The 15,997-nt window shown below is 37.0% G+C and overlaps 1 protein-coding gene across 2 annotated transcripts in view; it reads left to right on the top strand.

Annotated features, from left to right (window-relative positions):
- The window catches only part of Frmpd4 (FERM and PDZ domain containing 4), a 938,443-nt gene that overhangs the window by 90,412 nt on the left and 832,034 nt on the right, over positions 1-15,997 (top strand). The window contains exon 3 of one of the 2 annotated variants that reach the window (XM_063243077.1): positions 8,794-8,917. In XM_063243077.1, coding sequence (XP_063099147.1) covers positions 8,794-8,917 — 124 coding nt within the window. Of the gene's footprint in view, positions 1-8,793; positions 8,918-15,997 lie in introns of those variants that run through there. The other variant, XM_063243081.1, reaches the window with a different exon arrangement.

Consider the following 15,997-nt stretch of genomic DNA (forward strand, 5'->3'; position numbering starts at 1 on the left):
TTTTTGTCCTCTGGTCAGGTAAAAGGGAGGATAAAATCTCATTTTATGTTCATTAATTCTAACTAAGTTCAAAGTTGGAAAATATTGTTTTTTCTCAGTAGGCTATGTGGTATTTTTTTTACTCTTACAGTGAAAACAAACAGTACGCTGTGTGGTGTTTTCTTTACTCTTATAGTGAAAACAAAGGGACAAAGAAAAATAAGTAAAAGCATGTACATAAAACAAAAGTAATGCCAATGTTTCTTCAACTTTTGTTAATGCCAGCTTTCATTGTTACTTGTGAAAAACATCTTTACAAAACAGTAAACAGATTGCTTTCCAAAGGGTAGTTTCAACTTAAGATAATTTCCTCTGTGGATGATGTATTTTTTAAAGTTAACATATTCACCTGTGTCCACACTGTATCAGCCACATGAAAAAGGGCAACAATTTATATTAAAGCAGGTTCAGATGTAGGAAAATGGATGCACCTTGAAACCTTAATGTTAAATAGTATAAAGCAGGCACAATGAGCTTTAATACTGTATGGTTTCTCTTGTATGAGAAATTCAAAATACAAAGAACAAAATACAACATAGATAATAGGAAACTTTCGAAAAATAAATCTAAAAGGAGATGGAAGGCCAGGAGATAGAAGATGTGGAAAAAATGTAGCTGAGAGGAAAGGGAGAGGAAGTGGACATAAAGCAAACGTGCTATGTGTGCGTACCAACCACTCATGATAAATGTAATCATTCTGTACTGCAAATGTATACTACTGAAAAATAATAACATATATCCATCTGTTATGTCTTGTGTCTAGATGTACCCCCAAAGCCTCATGCAATCAAGGGTGGGGCTTTTTCAAAGGTGGCTGGATGTAGATTATGTGATGCTAGGATTGACTCATGGTGAAATGCTAGGAATAAAGGCACTAGGATTAATAATGTGGTTACTGCCTACCCTAAGTAGCCTAGATAAGATATAAGAGGTAGAAAGAGCTGTGATTATCCCTTGTTTTGTTACTTTCTGTCCACCATGAACTGTTTTCTATTCTGTGATGCCTGTCTGCCATGCCACCCTGATTTGGAGCCAACTAGTTATGGACTGAATCCTCTGCAAACTTTGAGCTAAATTAATCTTTCTTCCTTTGAGTGTTGAGTATTTTGTCTCAGCAATGAGAGGAAAATAACTAAAACAGAATTTAGTATCAGGAATGGGGTTGCTGCTATGATTATGTCTGATCATGTGGTTAAGGAGCTTTTGAGACTGGCTTGTGGGATGAGTTTGGAAAGGTTTGGAGATGCTGCCTGAAAAAGTAGATCTAGAATACCTTAGGCTGTGCTTGATAGCAGATTCTGGTTAGAGTTCAGAAGACTAGAATGCTGACATTATGATGCCAAGAAAAACCAGGCTTTGGAGATCTCTGCTGGGAAGAATGATTTCACTGGGTGTTGGACTTCAGATTATATGTGTTATTGCTCGGCAGAAATTTTGCCTGCATTTTGTGTATGTCAAGAGACTTTGAGACTGAGATTAAGGGCAGTGAACTAATTAACCTTACATAAGAACTTTCAAGGTAGTCTGATGAGGCAGTGGCATGGCTGCTGCTGGGGGATTTTAGCTGCATTTATGTTGAGAATCAAGAGCAAAGAACCCAGAACAGTAACTTAAAATGTTTTGAGTTTGGCCTGAAAGGAAGCTCCAGTAAAGTTGTGGCCTGCTAAGATGCAACGGAGGAGACATTGGTTGATGAAAAGACTAGCAAGGAAAAGCCAAGTATTTCAGAAGAAGACAACAGAAAAGATGGCTTGAGGACATCACAAGATCCAGCCTCTGCAGCATCAGAGTTACAAAGATGAAAGACTGCTTTAATGAGAGAGCCCCAAAGTACTATGTTCCAGAAGAGCAGCAGTCTAGTGAAGTTACTCCTCCAAATTTGATTCATAGAAGTTGAAATGCCAACAAGATAGAAGGAATACTGGATACTGCTCAAGGAGCCAGCAGACCCTGGAATCTGCCACATGGTACTGATTTTAGGTATATGCACAATGTAAGAGTTGTGAGGCCAGGAAGGCTTCTACTCAGGTTTCAGAAGAAGACCTAGAATGCCCTTCAGCGTGGCCCCTGATAAGGCAATGTGAGAAACTATGAATGTGAAGCTGAAGGTAAAGTGGAAACACCAGAACATTTGAGAAGCCAGGAACACATAACATCCAAGGAAAGCTATAAGAAGTGAGCAAAGCCAGCCAAAGAAAGAAGCTATGGAACCTACAATCACAAGAATTGCCATAGGGGCAGAGCCACCCAAGCCCTTTGGAGGTCACAATTTGCCACAGGTTGCTGGGGATGCTCAAAGTGGAACTGTGGAATTTAATTTTTGCACTGCTAGATTTTGGTCTTGCTTTGTTCCTATTCCTTGATATTTCTCTGTTTGTAACTTTTGGAATGGAAATATCTAACTTGTACCATTGAATGTTGGAAGTGTTTAAGTTTTTATTTGTACAGGAGCTTGTAGCTAAGAGTTTGCCTTAATCTCAAGGGAGACTTTGGACTTGGACTTTTCAGCAATGCTGAAACTGTTAGGAGTTTGGCAACTCCTGGAGCTGGATTAAATGCCTTTTGTATAAAGGGCTGTACATGAGTCTTTGTGGAATCAGAGGCAGAGTGTTATGGAATGTGTCTAGATGTCTCTCTAAAGTCTTATGCTTTAAGGGCTTTTTCAGAGATGACATGATCTGGACTGTGTAATGTTGGGATTGATTCATGGTGCAATGCCACGATCAAGTACACTAGAATTAATGGTGTGAGTGCTCCTCACCCTAAGTAGCTGGATAAAATGTAAGGGATAGAAAGAGCAGTGGTTGTCCCACTTTGTTCTGTTACTTTCTGCACACCATGCTGATTTCTTCTCTGCAGTGCCTATTTGCTATGCCACCCTGATTTGCAGCCAGCCAATTACAAACTGAAATCTCTACAAACTGTGAGCTAAATAAATCTTTCCTCCTTTAACTTTGTGTGTCAAGTATTTTGTATCGGCAATGAGAAAAGTAACTAAGACATCATCATACTAACTCAAGCATCAATGACTTTATTAAATGCTTATTCCATGAAAAAATAGATGAGAAAGGAAGAAGTAAAGTAGATTTCAGTTGTAGGTTATGCGATTATGCAGAAAATTCAAAGTATCTACAGAAGGCCACTGGAACAATAAGTGAGGTTAGTAATATTATAGACACAATGTCACTATAGTGGTGAATAATCAGAAATCAAAATGAAAAGAATACCATTTTACAATAATACCAAGAAATATAGAATACTTAGGGCTAGATTTAACAAAGGACATGCCATAGATGCACATGGAGCACTATATAGTATTGCTGAAGAAAGCTACAGAAGTCCTAAATAAACAAGGAATTGACTATTTCCCTGAATCAGAAGACTCAGTATTCTTTAGATATCAGTTGATCTACAGATTCCACATAACCCCAATTACAATCCAGCAGACCTTTCTGTAGAAATTCTTAAGCAACTGTTTGCAGTCTCACTGTTTGAATGTCTACTTTGTATGCTTTAATTTTGTAACTTAAACAACTATTTCTAAGAGGACAATATGTAATTTATCAATTAGTGATTTCTTACTGTTTTTTGAAATTCTGTATTCTACCCTTTTTTTGTTTTGCTTTTTTTTAATTTTTAAAATTTTTAAAAATTGATATGAAACTATGAGGGACCAATAATAGTCTGAACAAGTTTTTAAAAAGAGTTAAGATGTGTTATATATACATACTGACCCCCCTGATAAATATAGCCATCATGTAGAGCATGCATAAAGAATTATAAAGTTGAGGGCCAGGGATGAAGTTCAGGGGTAGACGAACTGCCTAGGTAATGCAAGGTTTACATATGCAGATCACCAAAACCAAAACAAAAGGCAAAACAAAAAAGTTGAACAACTTAGACTCTTTGACTTCTAGGCTACATTTATGGAGACTTTGTGTTACTGGTGAAAAGATAGGCACATAGGCTAATGGGTAAAATATAGTCCTGGGTAGAAATAGACCTTCAAATGTATGGCTAATTCATTCTAAACAAAGGCAGCATGGCAACTCAGTGTGGAAAGCATAATTTTTCATTAATGGTGCTGGAACAATTGGATTCTACCTATACCACATGCCATATATAAAAATTAAACTCAAAATTGAGCAAAGTTCTTGAATGTAGGAATTCTAGCTACAGAAATTTTAGAAGAACACACAAGAAAAAATTTCACTGACCTTGGCTTTGGTAATATTAATAAAACAAGACACTAAAGTAAACATTATTAAAGATAGAAGCAAATAAATTGGATTTGATTAAATTTTAAGAGATGCTCTTCAAAAGATACTTCTGAAAAATTTTTAAAAGACAAACAGAAGAAATATTTTCAACATATTAACCAAAACACATATATCTAAACTATATAAACGTGGTTAAAATTCATTGATATGAGCATAAGTCATTACCAGATGCACTTTATGAAAGAATATCATTTGAGAGCAAATAGACACATAAAATAATGAAAATAGCAAGATACATAAAGTGGAAGAGAATCATTAAGAGTATTCAGGTGTGCGATTAAAAATTTTATTTGAAAAATGATAAAACCAAGGAAAATGAAACAGAAGAAAACCAATAAAATACCAGTATAAGTGATACAGAACTTCAAAACCTTATGAAAACAACAATAATTACTATAATGCCTTTTGTTGTCTTCAAAATAGCTGCAGGTACTTTCGGATGTAGTAAAAATCGAACAGATCAGAATAGAATAGAATCAATAAAGCCAAAACAGTGAATGTAATACAGGACTTCAAAATAGTAGGTAAATCACTAATAAATCAAAAATGGCTAGCATAATATGTCTTGTTATCTTTTAGATAGCTGTTCATGCTATCAGATTTAACATAAACAAAACAAAAGACAATAAAACCCAACCCAACAAAACAATGAAGATGATATGGTTTCCCTTTTGGGATCACTTCCTGGTGAGGCCTGATTCTCTCTCCCCTACAGTCCAGGAATGGCATGGACTCCTGGAGAGAGGGTTGGGTGTGACTGTCCCCACTCTGGCAGCAGCCAGTGCATGGCATTGCTTTCCAGGTGGGGATTACCTCCTGGTGAGGCACTTAGTTCTCTCCTCTCACAGTCTGTGAATGGCTCAGACTCATGAAGAGAGGCTTGGGTGTGGCTGTCCCCACTCTGGCAGCATCCTCAGGTATATTTTTAAGGAAATATATTTTTTCACTTTTATGTAATAACAGTTTTTTTTTTTTTTTAGCTATATGCCACATTTTAAACATGGCATGACATGGTGGGCTTTTGGCCTTTGCAAAATTTATAGACTAGCAGGAGAGAAAATGATTTACTTATTCTGATAATTTTTGTTATTAAGACCTGCTATGGGTTGTGCATAGTAGCACATGCCTGTAACCCCAGTACTTAGGAGGCTAAGGCAAGAGGATGGTGATGAGTTCAAGGCTGATCTGGGCTACAAAGTGAGTTCAAGACCACTGAACTGCCTAGTGAAACCCTGTCACAAAAAGACAAAAATCAAAAAAGAACAACAACAACGAAATACCCAGAAGCCTGCTAAAAACCAATCTGCCATTCTAGGTTGTATGTACTATCAAAGTAGATAAAACTTGTTAGTTTTGTGTAACTGTATCAGAAGTAGTGAGTGCAGTAGTGGAACGCAGAGGATGATGGTAGCTTATAATGAGGTATAGAGCCATTCAGGAATACTGAACAGGGGAGATTTATTCCCTTAAATAAAACAGAAGACATCACAGGAAAGAATCAGAACAGGACAAAGTGAGGAAGGGCAGGAAAGAAGGCTGAACAGAGAAGGCAGGAGCTTCAGTGGCTGGTAAAGCATTAAGGGTTTTATCTGAACAATTTTAATTCTTCTTATGGGGCTTATAAAATTATTTCTCAACTGTAAAAAGTAGTCTTACTTACTTTTCTATTGATGAGACCCAAAAGATGATTATGCTCATAAACAACTTTAAGAACTTGCAATGAAAATGTACCTTCAGTTTCTTAAAATTTATTTATTTATTTATTTTGATACCCGGGATTGAACTCACGACTATGCACTTGCCAGCAGGCGTTTATGCCACTGAGCTAAATCCCCACTCAATTTTTTGATCTTTTTGAGACATAGTCTTACTATGTAGTTAAGGCTGGCCTTGAGTTCACTTTGTAACCTAGGCTGGTCTTGAACTCGCCACGATCCTTCTGTCTCAGCCTCCCAAGTGCTGGGATTACAGGAGAGTGCCACCATACTTGGCATACCTTCAGTTTTTAAATAGGCAAAATAACCCAATTTTATGAAAAAATTAAATATGAAATAAAATTTTCAGTACATGGAATATTTTCCTATCTTTGGTATAATCCTGAAATGTAAGTTCTATTAGCATGAATACATGTGATCGAATTCTCTTATGTTTGCCATCATACAGGCCACTTGGTAGTTTGTAACCAGCTCTCATATAAAAATGCAGTTATACAATTGGTAGCTTTCAGCATTATTGGGAAGTGTTTCCAAGTTAAAGCAACAACAGTATCAACAAAAATCTCCAGCATACAGCCAAGGAATGAATCTGGGAAATATGCTAGAAGTAAGAGATTTGATTTCTCAAAGCTCTTGCTCTGCTGACTCAGCTTCAAGTGGAAGAAGTTCTACCTCTTCCATATGGGCCACTTTGAACACCTGGACATTTCCCAGACCGTCAGCTTCCTCTTCCAAGAATCCAGTCCCTAGTAGGGAAACAGGTCACCTATCTCAGAACATTGTTCTGCTGTGTTAAAGTTTCTTTTCCCCACCTTTTTCTCAAAGAAAACAAAGCACAAGGCCTTTCTTTCCTGTCTGCTTAATTCCAGTTTCCCACAGGAAGCTCAAAGTACAGACTTTAGTCCTTCAGCAACTAACTCTTTATGTTAATCTCCAAAGTAAGCTGTGGAGTGGAGAGAAAGCCATGCTGGCACAGTTTACCAGTTGAGAAACTCGCCTTCCTACGCTCAGCACAACTTTTCCTCTGTGCTGTTTTTCACTCAAGCGTGTCATTCTTCTTAATGAGATCGCATCACCTGTAGACTTGCTGAACTGCACTTTCGCTTGTAAAACCATACACCTAATTTTCTCAGTATTAGATTTAAATAGGCTGCTGCTAGTATATTTAATTGAAAGGTGTCCCCCCTCCTCCCTGCTTTTTGCAGTAATCTAAAGCTTTTAAGCATCCCAACTAGGGTTGGTTAAGGTTACACAACTAGGCAAAGGATAGATGTCATTATTTCTGCCTTGATTTGCTTTGCTGTCAAAGATGAGCTAGGAATAGTTTGCTGGAATTAACCCTGTTTGCAAAGGGATGACAGAAACCAAGGTTATAAAAAGAATATATGACTAAGGAGAAATAAGTGTATTACAAATATGTTTTGGAAATTTGGAAACTATGATAGTGTGAGGTTTGGCACATGTCACTGGAGAGTTGATATTTTCCCTGATTCAATGCGTCTCCATTTCGACAAGTAATTGACCACCTGCACTTGGGCATATGAGTCCTATGCTTTCTTCAAAGCCTTGCCTGTTTACCTATCATCTGCCTTTAGCATGAGCCCATCTCAAATGTAACAATCCCATGGAACCTCTCAGTGACATCTCTTGTTTTTTTTTTTTTTTTTTTTTTTTTTAACAACTGAACTAAAGAAATAGGTCTAGAGCCAGCATTTTGTATTAGGGCATTTGGCTTCCCAGGGGCTATTTGCCCATGTCTGCAGATATTTTCCATTATCACAATTGAGGAGATGTTACTGATAACTTGTAGGTAGATATCAGGGATGATGCTAATTCTCCTACAAGGTGCAGGCCGCCTCCCTCCAAGGTACAGCCACAGATAAATACTCTGCTCCAAACATCAGTAATGATCAGGTTAAGAAATCCTGATGCAGAGAAAAAGACATTTCATATTGTCTGACAGTATGTTCCAAATGGCCCCTGTCATGGGAAGCTGATGTTTTCTGTGTGTTTTCTGGATCAGCATTTTCCCACTGAGGTTATATTACTGAGTAGGATCTAGCATTAAAATTGGCAACTTTCAAATAGCTTTAAGGTACTGTGTTATATTTCAAATTTGGATGAAACTCAAGAAAGCCAAGGGAGAAGTTAAGCAGCATTTTGAAATCTAGGAGGGATGTAAGAACTGCACGCAAGTGGCTCCAATCCAGCTTGGAGTGCCAAATATCCAATAGTGAATTTCCCCACGGGGAGGAGCAAATACTCATTTTCATCAAAGGCAAGTGCTAAAACTGCAACATAGCCTCTTTAGACCTTCAGAAGTTGTCACTTCATTCCCGGTGTAATTCCATTTTGATTTTAACTGCATGAGCTGTCCTGATTCAAAGGGGTTAATGGCAGCATTTCAACCAGAACTCTTGTCTCTGCACTTGTTATTGTGGTTTATGCCCAGTCTGATTGCCTTTTTCTTAAATGAGTAGCCTGTGCCTCTTTGCTTGTGGTCAGAGAGAAAGTCCCTGTTAATAATTTACAGAAGACAGAGCTACTCCTCTTTTGCAACCTCAAGTCTCTCAAAGCATGTGACTGTTTAAGCATATCTGGTTTCCAAGTAGCTGAGTGATGAAATATGATTGGCCTGTCAGTGTCGATAGCTCCTTTCCCTCCTCCTCTCACTCTTCTTCGATAGCAGCTGTTTGTTATGGTACAATCATTCTTCTTATAAAAGAATTAAGAAGAGGATTCTTTCTTTCCATCCTCAGGAAAAGGTGGGTTGTTTTGGCTTCCTACCATGGAGGAGGACCTTGAAGGAGAAAATTGGCAGACCTTCTCTATTCCCTGGGGCTTCGGCAAGGTGGCAGAGGATGAAGGAGAACATATTTGCCAGTGAGTAATAGTCTTCAAGTAAAAACATAAGGGGTCTTATTATTGGACTCTGAGATTAAATACTGCTATTTTGTAGGGGGAATTTATTTGGACAAAGATTGAAAGCCATATCTCAGAATACTATGAGAGTGATGTTGATAGAAAGGTGATGAGGTCATTCTGAGTTTTGTTTAGAAAGAGTATTGGAAGTGAGTCAGGAATATCCAGTAAAACAAAAGGAAAAATCCAAACACTGTTTGGTTGCTTATTTCATAAGAATAAAGGTCCAGAGGAACTTTTGGTAAAAAGAGAAACTGATTTTATCTGTTTGTTCTTATATATGGTATAATAATAATAGGTTATAATTCACAGTAAACTTTGGACTGCACATTTTGCAAAGGAAATTGGATTGTCTGTTTATTTTCTTTTAAAAATGGTATCTTCTCAGTGACAAATGTGTCTGTCAGTATGAAAAGTTTTGATTTTTAAACAAAAAGTGCTAAAGCAGACTATTGGTTTGTAGTTAACTGCTTCTTTATTTTCAATGGTCTTGTTAAATAAATTTTTCTCCTTTCAGAAATATACAATTTTACAGAAAGTTTTGATGATTGCTGAGTATCTTATAATTTTTATAAATATGTAATTTTTTTCTTGGGGTTGTCTAACTGTCAAGTATGAGAGATTCATCAGTAAAGCACACACTTAGAAATACTGATTGGAAAGTTTCCAGTCATTCTGCTATTTAATGTTTTCTCATTAATCACTGGCTTTGTGTATTATAAGCCATTTATGAATTTGTTTAAAAAGTATTTTTTCAGTAGATTCTATGATTAGAGAGTGTTTAAACATTGCAATGAGAAAATTATGTGCAAGTCCAAGTAAAGAGGAACTGCCACAGACTAAGAGAAGCTCTCAAAATTCACAAAAATCATTGCCCTTGACTTTTACTACTTGGAACTTTGAGCCAAATGGTTTTTAGAATTGCCATAATTTTCTATGACAATAATTACTTGGTGGCACTATTTATTTAGAATAGTTTTGAGATGAGAGCAAATGAAACCCCTTTCTGCTACGCAATTTATTATAAATAAATTTAGAAATTGATACTGTCATTTCAGAGGACCAAAACACATGAGTCTGACATTTTGGAACTAACTACACTGAGGCTCAAATGCTGTAGCTTGCTTTTGAAATACTTTCATTGGATACTTTGCTTTTTAACATATGCATTCTTTTCCTGACTTCTCACTTATAAAGGGTGAAATAATTGAATATTTTGCTTATGGAAAGTACTCACTTAGAACATGGTATCCTGGTATCTGTACCTTTTATCTTTCCCAGCTAATACTTGAAGAAATAGATTAGATTCATCTCTGAACTCACTAACATATATTGTTTATGGGTTGGGAGAAAGTAGGTAACATAAGGGGTAAGGAATATTTTAAATCAAAGTATTAAAGCCAAACTACTGACTCTGTATGTAGTGAAAGGACTTATTATGCCTTTTTGGATTAGAATTTATTGCTAGCTATGCCCCTAAAGACTGAAGTTCTTAAAAAGCTGGGCATGGTGGCACACTCCTGTAATTCCAGCAATTGAGAGGCCGAGGCAGGAGAATTGTTTGCAAGTTCAAGACGAGCCTGTGCTACAAAGTGAACCCAAGGCCAGTCTGAACTGCATAGTGAGACCCTGTCTAAAAAAGGTAAGAGAGAGAGAGAGAGAGAGAGAGAGAGAGAGAGAGAGACTGACTGAAGTTCTTTTTAACACTTGATGTGCTAAAATGATCCAGGTTGGTATATTATTTCTTTTGTCTTTATATGCAAAATGCTACTTTATTTTTATGAGTCAGCATAAAAAGCAACCATTATTATAACTTTGGCTTAGGCCTCCAAAAATGATGTTCTCATGTATGGTTCTAAGTAAATATGGTTCGTGATTCAAGGACAGGTGTAAGCATGGAACCACAGTGGTATCAGTCCAGTTTGCTCATTTGAGTCTCACTTATGCCACTGCCTTCACACAGATAGGATCTAAGGGCCTTCGTTTTGCACTCCAATCATGCAGCTCAAGTTCCCAGACGGAAGTGCCCAATAACCTCTCTTCTCATGGGCCCCATGACTAATCTGAAGGAGCTACAATCTGACTGATGTGAAGAAAGTGGTTTATTTTCTGAAAGACTTCTGATGCTTTAAAGTTAAAAGGACTAGAGGTTTTGTTGTTTTGGTGTTTATTAAAGAAAGAGCAGCCAGTTCCTTTGTCTACTAAATCAGCTACATGAAATGGCTAGCAGGATGGTTTCTGGAACCAGCCCGATCTTAGTGTATACCCTGGTTCCTTTACTTACTTATAGACTGTATGACATCAGGCAAGTCTTTGAGCTTCAATAAGTTTCAGGCCCCACATTTGCAAAATGAAGAGACTACCTGCTTCATGAGGCTGGAGGTACAAGCATGTTACTATACGATGCTAGTGCAGTGCCTGGTTCATCTTGTGATCTAATTACCAATGATGAAGTCTTGCTGTTAGTACTGCAGCATCAAGAGTAGAGCTTCTCAAAACAATCTTGTTTGTAAACCTTTAGGTTTAGTGTGAGTGAAAGTTGCAGAAATAGTGCTATAACAATATCCTAATTGGAGGAATGATTGATTTTGGACTTGGGTAAAGGAGAGAAGGAGGAGTTTAATATTTTTCTACAGTACAACTTTTTTCTGTTTTAGGGTTGGGGATGTGGCTCAGTGGTAGAGCTCTTGCCTGGCATGCATAACACCCTGGGTTTGATCTCCAGAACCACACACACACACACACACACACACACACACACACACACATTTCTCTGTTTTATAAACACAAAGATTAATGGAAATATGATGAAAATCAGACCTACTTTTAGTGGGTTTTAACATAGAAATTAAAAATGGAATGATCTTATTTCAGTTCAATAAGTATTTGTTGGGAATCTGCCACTGTGCAAAATGTTGGAGTACAAAGATAAAGGCAAGGCTACAATGAGCTATCACATCACATGTATTAGAATAGCTAGAATAAAAATGCTGGCAATGCCAAGTAATGATAAGGATGTGGAATAACTGGTACCCTCACACAGTGCCAGTACAGTGTACCAGCAAAATGGTGTGGCCACTTTGGAGACTGTCTGGCAGTTTCTTATAATACTAAAAATACATTTGCTGTAAGACCCATATGATTTCCATTCCTGGATGTTTACAGGATTGAAAAATTAATTTAACCCAAAGCTTCTCCATGATTGTTATAAAAACATATCAAAATTGTTTCAGGCTATAAACACCTAAATATCCTCCAGTGGATAAGTAGGTAGACAATTTGTGTTGAATCCTTGTAATGGAATAGTATTCAGTAATAAAAAGTAACAAACTAGGGGCTGGGAATTTAGCTCAGTGGTATAAGCGCTGCCTTGCAAGCATGCAGTTGTGAGTTCAGTTCCCGGTACCAATTAAAAAAAAAAGTAACAAACTATTAATCCATACAAAAAATTGGATGACTGTCAGAGCCATTGTGCTGAATGAAAGAAGCCAGTATCAAAAGGTCACATAATACATGAACTATTTGTAACACATTCTCAACAAGATAATAAGACAGAACTATACTGACATGGATCAGTGGGTGTCAAGGATTAGAGTTTCCGGGCTAGTATGACAGCACCTTAGGTGATGGATCTATTCTGTGTCTTAATTGTGACCATGGTTATAGAACTGTATATGTGGGAAAAATTTAAAGAGCTTAACACAAAAATGTTAGTTTTGTTGTCTGATAATTTAAAACATGAGTAATAAGAATACAAGTTTCTTTTCCCTTGAGAGTTTACAGGTTCAATGAGACAAATACAAACACAAATAAATATAATGCAGTAGACTGAATGTAATGATAAATAAAGACTTGCTTAAAGTAGAGCCTCTGTCCAATGTGACATGCCATGTTGATATGCCATGAATAGGTGACAGGTGAACCTGCTGTTGCATAAGAGTTGTGGAGGTCAGAGACTTGGGGTAGATGCTTATAGCAATGTGCAAGCTAGTGCATTTACCCACAATCATTTTCTTTGTTTTCCAAAATACAAAAATGTTTGGGAAAGTGAGAACATAGAGGAAGAACACTTTGCCTGGGTAATTAGAGTGCCAGAGAAAGGCTTTGTGGTGGAGACCACAGCTGTACTGGCAATTAAAGAATAAAGAAGAGGTAGGTAGGCTAAAGTGGGTCTCTATGGGAATTAGGGAAGATATTTTAACAAAGGCACAGTGAAAAAGTGCAGTGTGAGTTGGAGTTCTGTGGTATTCAAGATTACAGGAGAGTGGGATTTAGGAATGTAAACAGATTTATAGATGACTTTGTCTAATACAGATACCTTATATAATACAGACAAACTTGTTCTATGATAGTACATTTTGAGTATATGTAGAGTTTGATGAAGATGAGGCTGTAGAGAGGGCAATTTGTTAAGACAGAAAGCAAACTAAAGTGATGAGACAAATAGGCACAGATGTAGGATTTAGTCTTAACTGTTAAGTGGTGGAGAACTCTCTTGTAACTTGTATGACATTAATAGAAGACTCTGCCTTCTGGAGAGGTATTCATCTATCTGTCCATTGTTAGTTCATTCCAGGAATCTTTTCTGAGCTCTCACTGAATGCTAGGCACTATGCTAAGCCCTGGGATCCAGAAGTAACAAAACAAAGGTCCAATTCTTGCGGAACAGATATTTTGGGAGATAATGAAGATAAGCTTTGAAAATTTAGAGTGTAGAGGACCTCCAAGACATCCAGGTTAACACCTAATAGATGGTAGCTGTGAGAACAGCAGGCTATGCTGAAAATACAAATTGGAAGTCGCTGGAAAAAAGACCATAGAAATTGGAGCCTTACAAGTGGGTTAAATAATCTGTTTTTTCATCACAGTTCTCAATGATTTGCCATCAGTTAGTCATAATGTGTGATGAAAGATGCATCTAGGGTATGCCATCCTTTTAGGGTACTCACCTACCCTTACTCTTTTTTTAAACAACATTTTGTTAATTAGCTCTCTAGTCTTTCTAGATGAGACCATTTTAAAACTAACAAATATCTCTCACATGAAGACAATTATGCTAACCTCTAAAGGAGTAGGGTAATAAATAGTAGGCTTGGTCCCTGTTTTGAAAGCACTTGGAGAGATCATCCCGGTGTATGTTATGAATCTTAATGGCACTTGAAAACAACCATAAGGAAATAAGCAGAAATTATAGGCTAAAAGGACTTACTCTTCCAGTATATATATGCACAGACAGAGTTGTAAATTAATTGTCAAGGACATATTCAAAAGGAGTATGTTTGGAAGCCAATTACTGATGACCCGAATCCACAGTGGCTTGGAATGACATAGGTCAGGTTCTTGAGTTTGACTTTGAATAATGTAGGTGGGCTCATGAGGTTTGGAGGCTATTTTATTGAAAAAAATTTGATCATCTATATTGATAGAGCTATTGTGACTTGAGTATCAATCAATGCTGCCACACTGAGGTAAAAAGCAGTTAATTAGAATCCCAGTTGTTCTGATAACCAGCAGATTTTTAAAGAAGGAGTCTTTTTTTTCATCCTAAGACATCTTCCCTTTCATGGAATTGGGACAGGCAGAGTTAGAGACAGGGTGATACAGGAGTAAGGTTCAGGAACTATGGGCAGGCAAACCACCCAGGACAGGTGTCTCCTGCTAAGTCTTTCTCTCAGATCACAAAGCACCTTTTACAAAGCACTTTGAACTGAGTGGCTGCTGATTCTTGATGACATCATGGACATTTTGAATAAATAGTCTGAATATCAACTAATTTCACTTTTAAAATTACCATGTTGCTACTTCTTTATATTTAGTAAATAATTACCTTTACTCAAATGAAATTTTAACTTATTTCCTCTTCCTCGTGATAATTAAGAGTATAGATATCTCTGCTCCTTTGAAGAATTCTAGATTACACTGATCAGCATTGCACTGATCAGATTATGTTGGACGCTGAAGGGAAATGGGAGGAGGAAATTATGTGTCCTTATTCTCAATTACACACTGCACAGAAAGTCTTCAGTTCTTTACCATAATATATTAATTTACCAATATTCATATGATGAATTTCCTTTGGATTGATGATTTTTTTTGTCTTTTTCGTTTTTTATCAGTACCAGGGATCAAACTCACAACTGCCTGCTTGCAAGGCAGGTGCTTATGCCACTGAGCTAAATCCCCAGCGCCATGGATTGATGATTTTAAGAGATGGTTGAGATGCATCCTTGAGACTTAGTTCTGACTTTAAAATATTTTTATTAAGGAAATAATCTATACTTATAAGAATTCTTAAAACTACTGAAATGAATAAAATAGAAAGTGAAATCTGCATAACTGAGGAGAGGCTAAATATAGAATAAGGATCAAAGACATCTGTTGTGTACATGATTTGATAATGAAACTCCCATTTCACATTTTGGTGAGAGCCTTTGTCAAGGAACCTGACACAGAATTGCTGAGTTAGCTAGTGTGGTGGTGCACACTTGTAATCTGAGCCTAGGAGCTTGAGGCAGGAATATTTTCCACCCTGGGCAATTTAGTGACTTGGCAAGATCGTGACTCAAAATAAGGGTTAGGCCTGTAGCTTAGTGTAAAAGCCCTAGATTCAATTTCCCAATATTGGAAAAAAAATAGTGTTTCTTGCCTTCAAAGGGCTCATCAAAATAATGGCATCAAATCATATATCATAACACTTCTAGGTATATACCCCAAAGACTTGAAAATAGGATCTTAAAGAGGTTTATGTACACGGATATCTATAGTAGTATCACACAGAACAGCTATGAAGTAGAAACAGCCCATGTGCCCATCAGTGGGTGAATGGATAAGCAAAATGTGGCATAGTTATTCTTCCTTATTCAAGGAGAGTATGTCCAAGACCTCCGCAGTGAATGCCTGAAACCTTAGTTAGTACCAAACCTTATATATACTGTTTATTTTCCTGTACATAAATAACTATGGTAAAGCTTAATTTATGAATTAGGCACAATTAAAAGAAATCAGTTAATGACAAAATAGAGCACTTATAACAATGTACTG

This window comes from Cavia porcellus, unplaced genomic scaffold (assembly GCF_034190915.1).
Source record: "Cavia porcellus strain 051 isolate PalLab524CR breed Dunkin Hartley unplaced genomic scaffold, mCavPor4.1 scaffold_33, whole genome shotgun sequence".
NCBI lineage: Eukaryota > Metazoa > Chordata > Mammalia > Rodentia > Caviidae > Cavia > Cavia porcellus.